Genomic DNA, 17,868 nt, shown 5'->3' on the forward strand with positions numbered 1-17,868 from the left:
CATACTTTATCTCATTTTTATTTTATTTCTATCTCTTAGCCAGCCATCATCTCAACTCAGACTATTAGGATGTCACTTTACATTTCATCTGTTATCTCATAGAATTCATATTTTTAAAGATTTATTGATAGGAGTAAAAATGTATTACGTAAACTTTACTCCTTAAATAAACTATAGACTCCTCTGTTTTTGGTTTCAGTTTTGTTCTTATATTATCTGTTACAGAGGTTTTTTTAAATCCCGTCCAGTCCTTTATTTTACCATTTGTTCATCCTTGAGTTTTGAGTCTTAATCTAATATTTAATTAATTTTTTTGTTATAATAGAACCTGAGACATCAGTAAAACAAACAAGCAAATACCTCCCTAATTTACTCTCATTTCTTACCTCTCATTGCCCGAGGCGATGTCAGCTGCAAGACGGGTCCAAGATTTTTTAGGACAAGCACCATGAAGCTGGACTTTCCCATATACCCCTGAAATGAAAAGGACCAACAGTTGAATAAGAAACTTTCAGAGGAATTAAGGCCACCCAAGGAAAACCGTCTAGAGAGCTTATTGTGCAAGATATGTGATATGAAAACTATATATGAAGATGTCCACCGTATCAAAGAATATTTAAGTTCTCTATATTCAGAAAATCGTATATATCTCACATGGCTATGGAACTCACTTTCATTCTCTCAAAAGCTATAGAGAAACAAATGCTACACCACATCTAGTAATCTGAAAGTTGGGAAATGGACCACTCTAAACGGCTAACTAGTTAAGTTCTACCATTAAGTGACTCTAAATCATTTGCAATTCTGTTCAAAGTTAACTGGTTTTGATATTTTATGTTATAGGCTTCATTTTCCAAAAGGCAAGGGTAATTTTATCCCCTGAGGAAACAGATTTGGTGCTATTAGCTTTGTTTTCAGTGGTTGGACTTCATATATTTTTGTATTATAGATATCAAAGGATAGATCTCTAGCTCCTTTGTTTCAAAATATAATTTATTTCAGACTCATAAATTAAAGGCGTACCAGGGACATGCTTGATGCAGTCCAGTTTTATTCCTTCAGGTCTTTCCTCTTACATGTTTTATTGCCATTTAAAATCACATGTAGCACAATTCCTCATATTCCAGTGGTCTCAAATGTTTTGAGCATGAACCCAAGCCATAACAAAATTATGATCATGCACCCCTAACGCATGTGTATTTATTTATTTTTAGAAAAAAATACAGATATATGAATATATTCACATGTTTGAATTAGAAGTTCAAAATATTTTCTTCCTTAACCCAGATTGTCCACATACTCCTGGATTGGTACATAGCATATTTTGTAAATCACTAATCTTGAAATCTAAAGATTTCACAATTTTTAGCAGAAAACATATGAATAAAAGAACCAAACACTACCTATAAAGTACAAATACTATGCCTTGGGTTTTAATCCAATGTGAACAACAACAACAAAAATCTCAATCAATTAGAACCTAACCACTGTTTATGTCATTATTTATATTTTTTCCATACTCTAATTCAGAAAAAAAAGTCATAACACTAAAATTAGGATTATTGGAAATGTAAGAAGTATTCTCACTTTCAGGACATGTCTTGGAATAATCTTTCATAATAATAGTCATACAAATATGACTATATATATTTTTTTCATGTGGTATCATCATCACCATCTTAAAAAAATTCTAGCTTCTTTACTATGGGTAAGTAAACTAGGAAAGGGAGGAATGTGAAGGAATTTAGAGAAATTTTCAACAAAAGATTTTAGCGAAGATGTAATTTCCTTAAATTTGAGTTGTGCAGAAAATTAGATTGGCCAGACAAGTAGATTTCTTGATCATTTCCAATCATCAAAGATTTACTGTAAAATAAAACCATTTCTTAGTTGTTTCAAAATTATAATATTTAAATTAAGATCTGTCATTTACTTATGATGTCACAAAATTTTAAACATCCAATGAAATAAATATATCATTCCTTATTCAATTTAATATTGGAGAGAATCTCAAAAACATTAGCTTAGTCATATGGCTGGAGTCAAAGATTAAGACAAGCATCCTTGTATGCTCTTAAAACAAAGTTTAATCCGATGTGGTGCTGTGTAGAACACAGTGGACACCACACAAAAAATAAATTGAATGTTCTTATCAGCCATTTAGTTTGCCAACTTGAAAAAAGCAAAAATCTCATGTTCTTTAAAAAATAAAAGCATGTATGAAAAATCCCTCAGAAACAATAAAGCCCCGCCAAAGTATAGTACTTTTTGGCAATGGCCATACATTATGAAACTAGGCTATCAAACTTCACACTGTCCTAATAGGATTGCTTCCATTTTGCTGAGTTGCTGAGATTTTAGAAAATTAGTAATGCCATAGAAAGAAAGTGAGAATATGCTAGAATAAACAGCCTCTTATACCTATCCCTAAGAATGGAGTTAGAGCGGCTCTCACATCCCTGTCATGCAAACCCAGTCCCAGCTTCTGTGCTCTTACTAGTCAGTTTTAAAACAGGATTTGGTGCTATGGCAGTATCAAATGAAGAAACTGTCAACAGCAAATGTTTCTAAGCAATCTATAGATCTATCAGTTGAAAGATATATCAACAACCACATAGTATTTACAGTTGATAAGACTCTTTAGTTTAGGCTTCGGTGTCTGACCAATCTGGATACAAATCTAAGCTCTGACACCAAAAGATATGTGGCTTTCTGCATATTGTTCATCATCTCTGAGTCTTATTTTTGACAACGGTAAAATGAACACTGTTACAAAAGACCGGGTAAGTGAAATAATAAATATAAATTATCTAGAAGAGTGCCTGGAATTTAGTAGATGTTCTATGAATGGTACTTCTACATCAGAAACACACATATTTCATTTCATTTTTAATAAAAAACTATATTATATTCTTACCAATTGTTCCTGGATCAATATGAATTCCATTCAAACGGTCACAGAAAATTCCCTCTGAGGCTCTAAGGAGAATCAGAAGCTTTTGTTCTTTCTCTAAGGGATTTTCCAGAGTACCTGTTTACAAAGAAAAGTATATCATTTAAGTTAATTTGAAATTAAAAGAGAGAGAAGGAAATTGTGATGTAATTTTGGGAATGCAAAGTAGATGCTATCACGTAAGCTATACGGAAAAAAGCCAATGATCACATAGATGAAATAAGAAAAGGGGGGAAAATGGGATGCAGAAAACTTCTCAGAGGTAGACTGTATGACTAGCAAATATTCACTGTTCCTTCTCCATTAGGGTATGGTATACTTTCCTGACTTACTAAAATTTAGCCTGGCGTGTGATTTGTTTTGGCCAATGAAATTTAGGTAGAAGCTGAGTTGATGCTTTCAAATACTTCACCAGTTTTTACCAGATCATTTGCAATTATGCTCCTCATCATGAAAAGAGAACTCCTTAAATAACAGCTAGTGCCTGAATGAAGAGTCCTCAGTAGCACACTTGAATAGAATGCATAAACTGGAACTGATGCTAGCATAAATATTTGTGGTTGTAAGCCATTGAGATCTGGGAGGTATTTGTTACACATTATTATAGCAAAACCTGGCTGATACACTGTCTGAGGCTGGATGTCTAAATTGCTAAAATTTACATGCATTTTTCCATTTAATCCTCACAGCAAACCTGAGAAGCAAGTATGGCTCTATTTCAGTTTTAAAAACCAGACATGACAAGGCTTAGAAGTCAAGGGACTTGTCCAAATTTCTCCAACTAGTAAGTAAGGGTCTGATATTAACACTGATGAATTTGAATAATTTATGCCACGTGATTTATTAAACTAGTACTAGGTTCTTTGCTACACCTAAATGCTTTTAGCAGCATAAGGAGACAATCCGTTCAGCCTACAAAGGTCAGCATTACTTTTGAATTTGACTTCATTCTATTGATGCAAACAGAGGAGTTTAGTCACTTTAAAAAAAAATATCTATTTATTCATGAGAGACACAGTGAGAGAGGCAGAGACATAGGCACAAGGAACTCAAGCCCAGGACCCGGGATCACCACCTGAGCCAAAGGCAGACATTCAACTGCTGAGCCACACAGGTGCCCCGAGTTCAGTCACTTTTACAGCATGAGAATTGTTCAGGGAATTTTGCCAGAATAGTGTTCACATCAACCTAACAAAGGGTATTTTCTGCAGAACACACATCATAAGATACAGAAAGTACTACAAAGACTTTGTTTCTCGAGAAGCAACTAGTGTGAAGGTCGTCCCCAAACTATACTCTGGATCAGACAAGTTGACAAAGAACATCTGTTAGCAAATGAGACTTTCTAGTTCCAAAATTCCTAAAAACATAACCCAAACTGAAGTTGCCAAATGAAGTATGAAGTAACTGGTAAACTTAAAATTGCTTTTATTTTGCTTAAGTGGTCTATCAGGGGGCACAAAATCATCCTCCTTGGTCGGCATTCCATATATGTACCTGGTCAGCCAGAAGGTTCCAATGTGAGTGAGTTTGCAGCTTGCTACATCTTTATAGTCTAGCTTTCACAGCCATTAGTCCATGAGGCCCTGTTGAAAGGAAGCTTCAAAAAGGGAAGGAAATCTGCCTGGAGCCACACTGCAGGTCAGTGGGCAAGGATTAGCACCAACAGCCTGTGTATTCCCAATGAATTGCTGAAGTTTGCTGCTGCTCCACGTAGGCAAGGCCAATCCTCAGTTGAGTGACTAATGCATCCTCTCGGCCCAAACAAAGATGTGCTAGAGCAGAAAGAAGGAAAGCAGGGGAGGAGGAGAATGTTAAGAAAAATGTGTGTGGTGTAGCTCTTATCTGGCAGTTTTAAGTCTGTCCAGTAAGCCGTTTTCCAACTGTGATTTCATTTATTTCACGGAGGGTAGTTTAGATTCTTGGGGGGAAGAATGGCCTAGCACTAAACAGATACCAGAGAGAAAAAAGTAGGACAGTTTTTGCCCTAGAGAAATGTATGCAGAGTCCCACAAAGAGAGTTCAGCGTTCCTCTAAAATCAGAGATTAAATCAATTATGCAACCCCCAAACGCAGCACATGTAAGCGTTCACAGAAAGTCTGGGCAAAATTAGTCTCTGCTGTTATATTTTGGTATCTGAAATGACCAGAGTTTGAATTTTCTTGTGTTTTCTTGTGATGTGGGGGAAGGAATGATAGAGGATTGGGACTGGGAAGAAAGAAGACAAGAATGACCTAAGAGGGGGGGAAAATTATGCTATTTTAACATTAAAATGCAGTGCCTGTTGAATTTGTAAAAGCTGGTGAATAGGAAGCCCTAAAGAAGAGGCTCCTCTCTTATTCTCAAATCTAGCAAAAAGAAAGGTGAGGGCTCTCACTAGCTTGGGTTTATTCTTAAATGGCAGTAGCCACCTCTGAGAGAAACGTCTCAAGATAATGCAGTGCCTTTTTGGGTTTCCCTTTTCATGTTGCTTCAAGCTGCTCTCAAGCGTAGCAAAAGGCATTTTTCAACCTGGACAAATTTATACCCATCACGGAGGGAAAATCGTTGTTGCTGTGCTGCAGACATGCCAAGTGTTTTTGCATTCATGATTTCATTGAGTTCTTCCAACCCTCTGGTGGATGATTGCTAAGGTTCTCGTGAGGGTAACTTGTCAGGAATTACACAGCTCGTAAGTGAGTGAGCCTCGGCTTAGACATAATAGGTACCATCCTCAGACATGTGGACTGAGGGGATCAGGAAAGAAGTAAAGGGAGGTTGCCATTACTTAGTGTGATGGCGGGGAATGGAGGGGAAACAGAATGTGTTCCAGATGCTAAAATCACCTGGGGAGATGGAAGAAAATAAGTTCTGGTATACAAAAGATAACTGTTATAATGATTTGAGGAATACGGTACAAATGGATTCCATGAACTTCAAAGGTAAGAAAAAGGGAAAAGAACCTTATATTATTTTATTAACTAAAGCTCTTTGATGGAATCAAGTATAAACCTAGTTTACACTTAAGCCCACTCTCTTAACATGACTCCCCACACCTTGTAACTAAGCCAACACACACTGAACTACTTACCATTCTCTCCACGCTCTCTCTTCTGTGCACATGAGAGTCCCAGGCTTTAGCATCCCCACCATTGTCCTGTCTAACTCCTAATCATCCCTCAAGGCTCAGCTCCACTGTAATTTATTTCTAACAGCCTTCTCGGACTTTGAATTAGAAGCCCTCTTTTGTGCATAACAATGCCCACACCCCTTGCTGCAGTAATTCTCCCCCAGGGAGCTTGTCCTAATGAAGTAGTACAGAATATGGACAAGGATGAATGCTCCAGGTCCTTCACTGCCGTGTTATCTATTTATGGTAGCAAACAATTGAGCAGATTTTGAGACAAACGATTGAAAACAACTTTGTCCATTTAGATCCTATCCCTTTTCCCCAGTTTCCTTGACATGCTCAAAAGCTGAGTCACCTAAATCCCTAAACCAGCCCAAAGCCATCTCTGATGCCACCTCTTTTGGGATCCTTCCTTGTTAGCCAAGATTGGGCTAAGAGGCCCCCTCTGGGCTGTCACAGCATACCATGGCTTATCTCAGTACTTCCAAACTATGCCCTAAGTGCCTGCTCCCTGACGGCCTCCTTCTCTTCACAGTGAGCTAATAGAGAGAAAAGGCCATGTACTGCCAATAGAGTTCATCTATATATTATCACAGAGATGGTGAAATAGGTCATTTTAACCAATCTTCTTGCTTGCAGAAAACAATGAGAAATAAAGAGAAATACTCCAGAGTAGAAAATACCCAGTTCACGAATGTTGAAATAATCTTAAGTATCTATGTGCCTAGCATCATAGCTGCAGAGTAAAGGAAGCAAAAGTTGACAGAATTACAAGGAAAATAGGTATATCTATAGTAATAGCAGTGGAAAATGAAACATAACAACTCACAGAACAAACAAAAAGCAGAAAGCACATAGCAGTTTTGAATAATGCGATGGGAAAATCTAACATAATAGTCATAGATGAAAAACTGAACCCACAAAGAATACATATCATTTTGCTGACATGCACAAGAGAGTCACAAATATTGATCATATGGTGACTATAAAGCAAGCTTAACAAATTTAAAAGGACCAGAATCTATAGTATGTGCTTGCTGACCACAGTTCAATCAAAGTATACAATTCAGGGGCACCTGGGTGGCTCAGTGGTTGAGCATCTGCTTAGGGCATGATCCTAAGGTCCTGGAACTGAGTCCCATATCAGGTTCCCCACAGGGAGCCTGCTTCTCCCTATGCCTATGTCTCTGCCTCTCTTTATGTGTCTCTCATGAATAAATAAATAAAATATATTTTTTAAAAAGTATACAATTCATATTGAGAAAGGTTTATAAAATGATCTATATTGAAATAAAGATTTTCCAATTATCTAGAGATACCATTAAGAGAGTGAAGAAGCAAGCCACAGAATGGGCAAAGACATTTGCAGTAATATAACCAACAAAAGGTATATTCTGCAATATATAAATGACTTCAGTAAATCAATATAAAACAGATAATTCATTATTTTAAAAAGGGCAAGAGAACATCTACTTCACAAAACAAGATATCAAATAGACAATAAAAATGTTTAAATTGCTCAATCATGTTAGAAATGAGAGAAATGCAAATTAAACAATAATGAGATTCTTCTACATATTTGCTAGAATGGACTTATGTTTAATTTAGTTGTGTATTTTTTATTTCATATACTTTCCTATATATGCATATTTTACAATAACTAAAATTTTATTAACTGATTATTATATTTCAGGGACACTCACAAATAAGTATTTGTTGATCAAAAGAATGGAAACTGGCCAAAATTATATTTGTTTTACTGTTCCTCCATACCATTAATATTTTTCAACTTGAGATATAATTGATACACAAAAACTACATATATTTAATATATACTAACATTTTAGACATATCTTCTTTTCAGGTCTTTTTCATTGAATCCAAAGCAACAAATTGTATTTCTAAATAATTTGTATATCTTAGCAAATAAACCTTAAAATTCCATGAAATATTGTGATCACACATGAAAGACGTTTATGGAATTACCCCCAAAATCAGTTTTGCACATTTTCTTTTGTCCTCTGAAGTAGGTTATATGGTGATGACTTCAGAAATTGAGCTTCTAACTGGAGCATAACTATTTTTCTCTGTCTTGCTATAGTTATTTTCTTCAGAGTAGAGCCTCTAGAATGTTCTTACTATCAGACCCAAACTGACAAATAGTGCTAAACCAATTAAATTGTGAAGCAGATTTTATTATGAATTAGATTTTAATTCCTAGTGTCCATTTGACCCACCCATCACTAAAACATTCCTCTCCAATAGAATCAAACCTGGGTGAAAACAAACAAACAAACAAAACATAGGAAAGAGGGTCTTTCAGTACAATGAAATAATGATTGGTCATAACAGTCAGTAGTAGGCACAATGTAATGATAATTTGCAATCCCTTTGAGAGTGATTTTGTTCAGGCTGACAAATTTTTATCATTGATGAGACCTGTAATTTTGTCCAACAATTGACAGAATATTAAAATAAAGTTAATACATGATTTATCCATTCACATACTTACAAAATGTATAAAAACCCTTAAAACTTTATAAATTGTTAATTCACTTCTGTAAGCCATGGTTTCTGCAACTATAAAGTAGGCACAATAATAGCATACATTTATTGAGAGTTAAAAGATGTAAAAAAAAAAAATAAAAATAAAAATAAAATAAAAGATGTACTACACGTTAATGATACATGGCACAGTGTCTACACGTAACATAAAATGCTTTAAATGTTTATTAAAATGTTGGCTCTTAGTAGTAATAATAGTAAAAAATAGTAGTAGTAACAATGGAGAAATGAAACATTTTAAAATTAACATTTAAATCTAGAAATTAAGAAAAAAGGCAAGCCCTTCCCAAGTAGTAACTGTTTCTAAAGTGCTAAAAACTAGACATTCCAATGATAAAAACATTAGTTGATTACTCATTTGAATGTCAAGCCTAAGGAACTGCAGGAAATACAAGTAAATTTATCTTAAACACTCTGGTGAGAGGTTTCTAAACAAGGAAACAGATTACTCATTCATTCATTTAGTCACCTGTTTGCTTAAAATAATTCATTTTTCCATGCAAAAATAAATAATATTTAACAGTAATTTTATTTATTTTATAAACCACTACTTAATCATTTAAAAATAATAAATTTCTAAGGAATTTTATGTTATTGTAACAGAAATTCAAAAATCCAAAATATAGTTGGAAAAACACCAACTTAGAAAATATTAACATATTAAAGGAAAGATGCTATCATTTAGTAGAAACTGATAGCCTGACAAAACAGAAGGATCATTCCTTGTGGTAACGTTTTGCTTTCAAATACATATGTATTTAAGTATAAAGTGGTGTTTATCTGTTAGAGAACTAATATCCATCTGAAAATAAAGACATTCTGTGCTTAATTTCATTTTGTGACACATGCTAAACATTGGCTGTCAGTTTTCTTAGAGATTCCCAGAAATGGAGTTCAGTGTTTCCTGAATCTGTAAAGAACAAAGCTTTTGTGCTTTTATCCTTATTAGTTAAATAAGTACAATATTTAGAAGTAACATCCCTTTTGTGTCATTTTTTTATTTTACAAGCTAACAAGTGGTTTAATTAGAGAACTGTCAGTGTAAACAGAAACTGATTAGTTGATTGATGACTTATATTAGCTAATCCATAAATTATCTATTTTGCAGACATCTATATATACTTATAGTCATATTTACATATTAAGTGTGTGATCATTAGTATTATTTTATAATCATGGTTAAATTCAAAAGAGTATACATATTTTTTTTAACTTAATGTATTATTTTTAAACATCACGACAAGATTCTCTCTGGCTACTCATTGAGTTTAACTACTGAGTATTGTTGCTTTAGGCCAGAGGATATGTTTTAATCTACACTTTTCTCTGGTTTGTCTCCTTTTTATTACTTAATCATCCAATGAGCCTTACAGAACTGTCAGTTTGGAAGGCAATAAACTGTGTATGGATTTTTCTTCTTTAGGATTGAGAAAGTCCCAATCATGGAAGCAATGAAAGAAACTTCCATACACCTAGTACTTCATTTCCTGACAATCAAAGTCATGTGCTAATGATGACCTTAGGCTCCTGGCTACAAATGTGAGACAGGGCTGACAAATACCCATCACTAGCTCTGCAAAACAATATGTGACAAGTTTTAGGATAAAAACCCAGTTCTTAGCATAATTACTGAGCAACTAGGCAGCATGTCATGTGACCTGGTTGTGACAGGCCAAAGAAACAATGAACTGCCATGTCCTCAGGGAAATTGATGTGTGGGGCATGTCATTGCTTACCTAGAGATCAAGGAGGGTTCTATTAACGTTTAAAGACACTAATTATTACTGGTAATCCCTCTCTGAAATCCACCTACAAAGTATCAGAAGAGAAAAAAAAATAACAACAAAGTATCAGAAGAGAGTTGTCCATTTGCAATTTTAGAACCATGAGATTAAAACACTCTCTCCTGGGGTACCTGGATGGCTCAGTTGGTTAAGAGTCTGACTCTAGATTTCAGCTCAGGTCATGATCTCAGAGTCATGGGAATGAACCTCATATTGGGCTCTGCGTTGGGCATGAAGTCTCCTTAAGATTCTCTCTCTGCCCCTCCCTAACCTCTCTTTCTTTCTAAATGAAGAAATAAATAAATCACTCTCTACTGAGTTGAACATTTGGATGAATAGCATCTTAACATCACTAGATCTAAGATAACAAGGAACACATTTTAATGCATAGGAATGATGTCTCCTCTAAGAGGAGATACCAGTGAAAAAGATGAGTTCAGACAGCTACTAATGGTTAAAGGAATACACAATTTAAAACAATCAACAAATCAATGTTTATTAAACAGGCTTTGAGTTGGGCATTTTTAGGAGTTTTCTTCTCCTAGACAGACTAAAAATTGAAAATACTTTGGATGTGTAAAATATCACCAACTTTTCCAATGTGTTTCACCATTGTTTTATTCCTTTCATACAGAGGGGAAAAACATTGCAGTCATTTACACATTAATACCATAATTCCTTTCTCGCTGGGATAGACATTTAAGTCTGGGGACACTGAACATGTTAGAAGAAAAAGGCATTGAGCTGAAAGACAGAGTTAGAATATCCATTCATTTATGGATACACTAATCAATCACAAAGAACAGTATCAGAAACCTGCTCTACACTAGGTATTTCAGTTACAAAATGTCTGAGGAATTCTATCATCTAATATATAGAAGGCATTCATGAAAACATACCATTTCATAGCAACACAATGATAGCAATAATGAAAATATGAACTAATAGAATGAACAAAAAGAAAAGACATACTGAAACCTAGTGAATGGAGTCAGGAAGTACTCACAGTGAAGGTAGTCCTTGGGCATTGGCTTCGAGTATTTAAGGTAACTAAAATAGCCTCTAATCCTGGTGCTGGTCTTTATCAGCTAGGAGACCTGGGAACAAATCAGTAATCCCTCTGGATCTCAATTTCCTAATCCAAGCAATGAGATAGATGATTCACACAATCATTGAGTCCTATGATACTACTATAATAAATCTAAAAATGAGAGAACTTTGCAAAAGTTGTAGAAGTTGCTTAACTAGAATTATAATATAGGTCTCCAAAATGGCCATATTTATGAGGTTCTTCAACTAATTTCTATATTGTTAAAGTTATTCTCATGTGATTATGAAAAATAGTGATTTCCAGCACAATTTGGGCTCATTTTTGTCTTTAATACTTTAGAAAGCAACACTACATTGCTTAACATCCAGCCTTCTTCATGAAACTCGTTTCTACTGCTCAGTACTCTCCAGCTACTATGCTGCCACTCTGCTTTACAACAATGTAAAGCACATTCCCGCTCTACCTTGGCACTTTTGCATTAGATCTTCCTTCTGTCTGGAAACCTCTAGTCCAAATCTTTACAAGTCTAGCATTTTCTTAGGTCTGTGGTCTGAGGTTGCAATGACTTTTCAGAAAGGCTTTTACTAACTACCTAATCTACGGTGCCTAGATCTCACCTGGACTTTACTTAATTTCATTAAAACAGGAATCTTATCTGTCTTGCTTACTGCTGAGTATTCAAATTCCATGAAGAATTTGTGGCGCTAAGCTGGCATTCTTTTTTTTTTAAGAGATTTATTTATTTATTTATTTATTCATTCATTCATTCATTCATTCATTCATTCATTCATTCATGAGAGACACAGAGAGAGAGAGAGACAGAGGCAGAGACATAGAGGGAGAAGCAGGCTCCATGCAGGGAGCCTGATGTGGGACTCCATCCCGGAACTCCAGGATTGGGCCCTGGGCCAAAGGCAGGTGCTAAACTGCTGAGCCACCTGGGCTGCCCCTGAGCTGGCATTCAATGAAAGAGAAAGGGAGGGAAGAAAGCAGGAAGGGGACAGAGACAGAGACAAATCTATAAATGAAACTTTGGGCAGTCATCATATCAGAGAAATAATTTTCTCCTTAATATTTACTAATTTCCCACATTTTATCATCCAAAGGAAAGTTATTTCATGAAAGCATATAAAGGTTTCATGACATTACTCTTAATATGGATTACTGTCCATTTTTAAACATGAGATTTAATATGTTCAATTGTACTTAAGATTATACTGAAGCCAAAAAAAAAATGAAGTTGTTAAAGAATAGGTAAATGGTATTGAGCTCATTAAAAGTTACTGTCCCTCAAATAATGTGTTGAATTTTTTCTTTGTTCCACATGCAAAATACCATTTTCTGTCAAAACTATACTGGACAGCCATTATTAAAAAAAACACACACACACAAAAAGCAAAATAAGATGGCCAATTTCCTTTCCTACTTTCTTTGCTCTCTCTGCTGTATTATACTAATTGCCACTCTTTCTTTCTTGTAAATTCCTCTTGTGTTTCAAAATATTATTTTCTTATCATTTCATTTTCCTTCAGCCTACATTGCTGTTTCTTTTCCATCCTCCTTCCTGAGCCCAGCTTCTTCTAACACCCTTAAAAGGCTGGTGCTTCCCCTTTCTTTTCTCTTTTCACTTACACACTCCATTGAAATCTAATTTTGAATAAAATATTTAAAAAAAAAGAAATCTAATTTTGAGGTGTATAAGTCTATGTGTTCAACAAACAACTGTAAGGGCTTCCTATGTACCTGACACTATTCAAGCACTTTAATAAATACTCCTCATTTAATTCTCATAAAACTCCATGAAATAAGAACTATTATTCTCATTTTGGAGGTAAGGAAACTGAGTCAGAGACAGATCCTGTCACTCACCTAACTAACTACTCAATTAACAAATAGTAGAAAGGTGATTCCATCCTGGCACTATCATCTACCCAGATCTTTCAACTTGAAATGTGGGATGTATTCTAAACAATTTCTTCTCATCTCACATAAAAATTACTAGTAGGGTCTAATGATTTTTTATCGTCTTGGTATTTCTGTAATTTATTCCCCCTCTTTAATTCCAATGCCTTGGTTTATTCCTTTCGTCTCCCAAAACACCTCAGTAGCTTCTCATATTTCACCATGCCCCTTCCGGTGCACCATCCACACTGCCAGGAGTGATCATTCTAAGACCAAATTTAATTACATCATTTCCCTACCTAAAGCTATCCAGTCACTATCCACTCACGCCTTCGTGATAAAATCCAAACTCCTTAACATAATACATAAGGCCAAGAAACTTTATCAGATACCATCTTCTATAAATCCTGTAATTCAGATTTAGCTATTCCATACAATCTCCTGAAGGTATAATGCATTTCCCCAAAGAAGTGCCTTTTCAGATCTCTTCTTCTATCTTTATGCCCCCGCCAGGTTGGCAGATAGGGTTCTTCCAATTATGTTTTTACTTGTTTTTCTCCACTATTTTACTGAGACATCTCTTGCAAACTAGGGTTTCTGGACATCCAACTTCTCCCATGGTACTGGGCAAACAATAGGCAATGAGCAAACACATGATGAATGAAAGAATGGACACACAAATGAAATACTTTAAGCTTATCTCAAGTGTTTTATCGGATTAGTGAGACAATCATTGAATAAAAAGTGAACTTGAGTTTGGCATGTATGATGCAGCTATAAACCTCTAAGCATAGCTTTGATCTTACACATCCCTTCTAATTCTATAGCAATCTATCTTTTTACTCTACTAAAAGTCAGTTGATACCTTCTACCAGCACCAGTTGACTTAGAAGCAGGACCACCAAGAAATATAATCCCAGTGTTAGGACAGTGTTAGGACTTGTATCAGATGGCATCAGACAGCAGACATACTCTGGCAGTGCTCTGTGCCAATGTCCATATCTATTAAGTTTGTTTATTAACCAGTCTTTTTATTTATTTCCTTAGAGTGTGGCAGAATTAGACAGATGGGTTGAAAGTCTTCCTTCAGGCATAAAACACATAAAATTGGGCAGATGGATTCCAATAATCAACCTTTAGGCCTGGAACACATGCAGAAAGCAGGGAGAAAAATAATACACCATTGTCTACTAATAGGTAAAAATACAGTTGAGAATAGACAAATTTTAAAATAAGATTTGAAATGTATAATTCAAAACTGGAAAGTGTCTGTGTTACTTCCCTTCAAAGGTACATTTTTTTAAAACAAGTTTTTATTATAATAAGTGAACTTAAAGACCTAAATAACAATCTATATATAAAAAGACTAATCTGAGCAATAGATGTTAACCTGAAATACATTTTCCAGTCAGAAGAACGAAGCTCAGTTTTATTAAGTATTTCTATCAGCTGAATGAGAATTTCATTTAATATTAAATAAATGAGCAAATGATATTAATCTGGGAGGAAAAGATCAAAATCTAAATGGATTTCCCCACTATGGAAAAATGGAGTGAAATGACAAAGTAAAGAAATAAGTTAAAAAGTATTATACTTAGATCCCCCTAAAACTCAGAGAAAAACAAAATAATCCTTACACAAGTGTACAATGTAGAGATATGTACCTGTAGAGGCAACACATATAAATACAATAGGAATTAGAGTTGACAGTAGAGGTGGGCAGGACCAACAGCATGAAGGGTTGGACAGAGAAATTAGTTTAAAGTTTGGCTGTATTAATAAAAGGGTGGTATGTATTATCGTAGCTGGAACCTGATTGTGCTGGAGAGCTTTTGTTGACACCTCCTTTTCCAAACTCTGCCTTTCTTTTCTCTGCTCAGTTCCCCAGGATGCTGTTGACTTTCATACACTACATTAAGTTCTCCTTCACTCTGAGCTTCAGTTGGGTTTAGCTAAATGATAGCATAAGCAAGAGATGAGGGAGAAAAGGAAGTAAGATCAAGGTATTTGAAGACCCATAGGTCTTTCCTGGTCTGAGTGAGTCTCAGACACACAAAAGGTCATGGCACTGTCTGGCAATCATCTCCACACATTACCACCCCCACCCACCCCTAATCTCTAATTCCAGAAATTACTTCCTTTTGTCACTCCTTTAAAGCAAGGGGTAGTAAGGATGCTCTGCTGTTACTAGCCCTAGGGAATTCCCATGCTATTCATATTTTTGTGAATATTTTCTTCATTAACATTTCCTCAAATTGTCCAATGCAGTATGACACCTATTTCCTTCCAGAACTCCTAGAGGTAAACTTTTATCAAATACCTATTACATGCCAAACATATAGAAAAAGCTGTTATGTTTAATGTTTTAAGATCCCTCCAAGGAAGTTTCTATTTTGCCATATACTTTACTGATCAATAAATGGATGTGTCCAGAGGGTGATTTGCTTAAGGTCAAACAGCAAGTAGGTAACTGAGCTGGATTTGATCCCAAGCCATTTGACTTAGGGCCCATGCTTGTCACTGCTATACTTATTTTACTCTGTTCAAAGTAAGTCAGGGTCCCCCCAGGAAAAGTTCTTTCCCTCTGGCTTTATACTCTCAGAGGAATTGAACAAAGTGGTATTTAAAGGCAATGTCAAGGAGCATGAGGGATCTCATAACTCTGAGATATGTGAAGGGAGCACAAATTTGTAAAATCTTTCTGAAAAGCAATTTGACGACATGTATCAAGGACCTTAAAACATGCATTTATCTGAACAGAGAAGAAATACAAAAACAACCATAAAACAAGTAGTAAAATGACAATAGGTACATACCTGTCAATAATTACTATGAATGCAAATGGACTAAATAGTCCAATCAAAAGACATGGAATGATGGCATGTTTAAAAAAATGAGTCACGTTTATATGCTACCTATAAGACACTCACTTCAGACCTAAAGACACATGCAGATTGAAAATGAAAGGATAGGAAATGTTTATTGTGCAAATGGAGGTGAAAAGAAAGCCAAGGTAGCAATACTCATATCAGACAAAACAGATTTTAAAACAAAGGCTGTAACAAGACACAAAGAAGGAGACTACATAATCATAAGGAGAGCAATCCAACAAAAAGATTTAACAATTGTAAATATTTATGCACCCAAAAAAAAATATTTATGCACCCAATATGGTAACATCCAAATACATAAAGCACTTATTAACAAATATAAAAGAAGTAGTCAAGAGTAATACAATAATAGTAGGGGGATTTTACGCCCCATTTACATCAATGGATAGATTATCCAAATAGAAAATCAACAAGGGAACAGTGGCTTTGAATGACACATTAAGCCAGATGGATCTAACAGATATATTCAGAACATTTAATTCTAAAACACCAGAATACACATTCTTTTCAAGTCCACATGGAACATTCTCCAGAAGAGATCATACAATAGGTCACAAAACAAGCCTCAACATGTTCAAAATGAGTGAAGTTGTACCATGCATCTTTCCAGCCATAATGCTGTGAAACTAGAAATCAACCACAAGAAAAAATCTGGAAAAAACACATATACATGGAGGTTAAGTAACATTCTACTACACAACGAATGGGCCAAATAAGAAATCAAAAGGCAAATTAAAATATACATGGAGACAAATGAAAATGAAAACATAATGGCCCAAAAAATTTGGAACGCAGCAAAAGTTATTCCAGGAGGGAAGCTTATAGCAATACAGGCCTACTGAAGAAGCAAGAAAAATCTTCATAAACAACTTAACCTTACACCTAAAAGGAGCTAAAAAGAACAAACAAAACCCAAAACCAGTAGAAGGAAGGAAATAATAAAGATTAGAGCAGAAATAAACAAAATAGAAGCTGAACAAAGAAACAATAGAACATATCAATAAAATCAGGATTTAGTTCTTTTAAGAGATCAACAAAATTGATAAGCTTTTAACTAGACTCTTCAAAACAAACAAACAAAAAACAGAGAGAAAGTAAAAAAAAATATCAGAAATGAAAGAGAAGTAAAAACCATCACAAATACAGAACATAAAAGAATATTATAAAAATATGCCAACGAATTGGACAATTCATTGTAGAAGAAATGAACCAATTCCTAGCAAGTTATAACCTTCCAAAACTGAATGAGGAAGTAGAAAGTTTGAATAGATCAATTACCAGCAATGAAATTGAATCAGTTACAAAAAAAAAAAAAAATCCTAACAAGTCAAAGTCCAGAAGCAGATGATTTTGCAGGCAAATTCTACCATTTAAAGAAAAGTTAATAACTAGTCTCCTCAAACTATTCCAAAAGAATAGAAGACAAAGGAAAGCTTCCAAATTCATTCTATGAGGTCAGCTTTACCCTGATACCAAAATCAGATAAAGGTACTACAGAAAAAGAGTCTATAAGCCATTATCTCTGATGAACATTAATGTAAAAATCCTCAGCAAAATATTAGCAAACTGAATCCAATAGTACATTTAAAAAATCATTCACCATCAAGTGGGA

The 17,868-nt window shown here is 34.9% G+C and overlaps 1 protein-coding gene across 4 annotated transcripts in view; it reads right to left on the minus strand.

The window, feature by feature from the left end:
- The window catches only part of PKHD1 (PKHD1 ciliary IPT domain containing fibrocystin/polyductin), a 477,678-nt gene that overhangs the window by 150,846 nt on the left and 308,964 nt on the right, over positions 1–17,868 (minus strand). For all 4 annotated transcript variants that reach the window (XM_072733695.1, XM_072733698.1, XM_072733700.1 and 1 more), the window contains 2 exons: positions 2,918–3,031; positions 387–474 (listed from right to left, as the gene is read on the minus strand). In XM_072733695.1, coding sequence (XP_072589796.1) covers positions 387–474; positions 2,918–3,031 — 202 coding nt within the window. The remainder of the gene's footprint in view (positions 1–386; positions 475–2,917; positions 3,032–17,868) is intronic.

The sequence above is a fragment of the Vulpes vulpes genome, chromosome 1, assembly GCF_048418805.1.
Source record: "Vulpes vulpes isolate BD-2025 chromosome 1, VulVul3, whole genome shotgun sequence".
Classification (NCBI taxonomy): Eukaryota; Metazoa; Chordata; class Mammalia; order Carnivora; family Canidae; genus Vulpes; species Vulpes vulpes.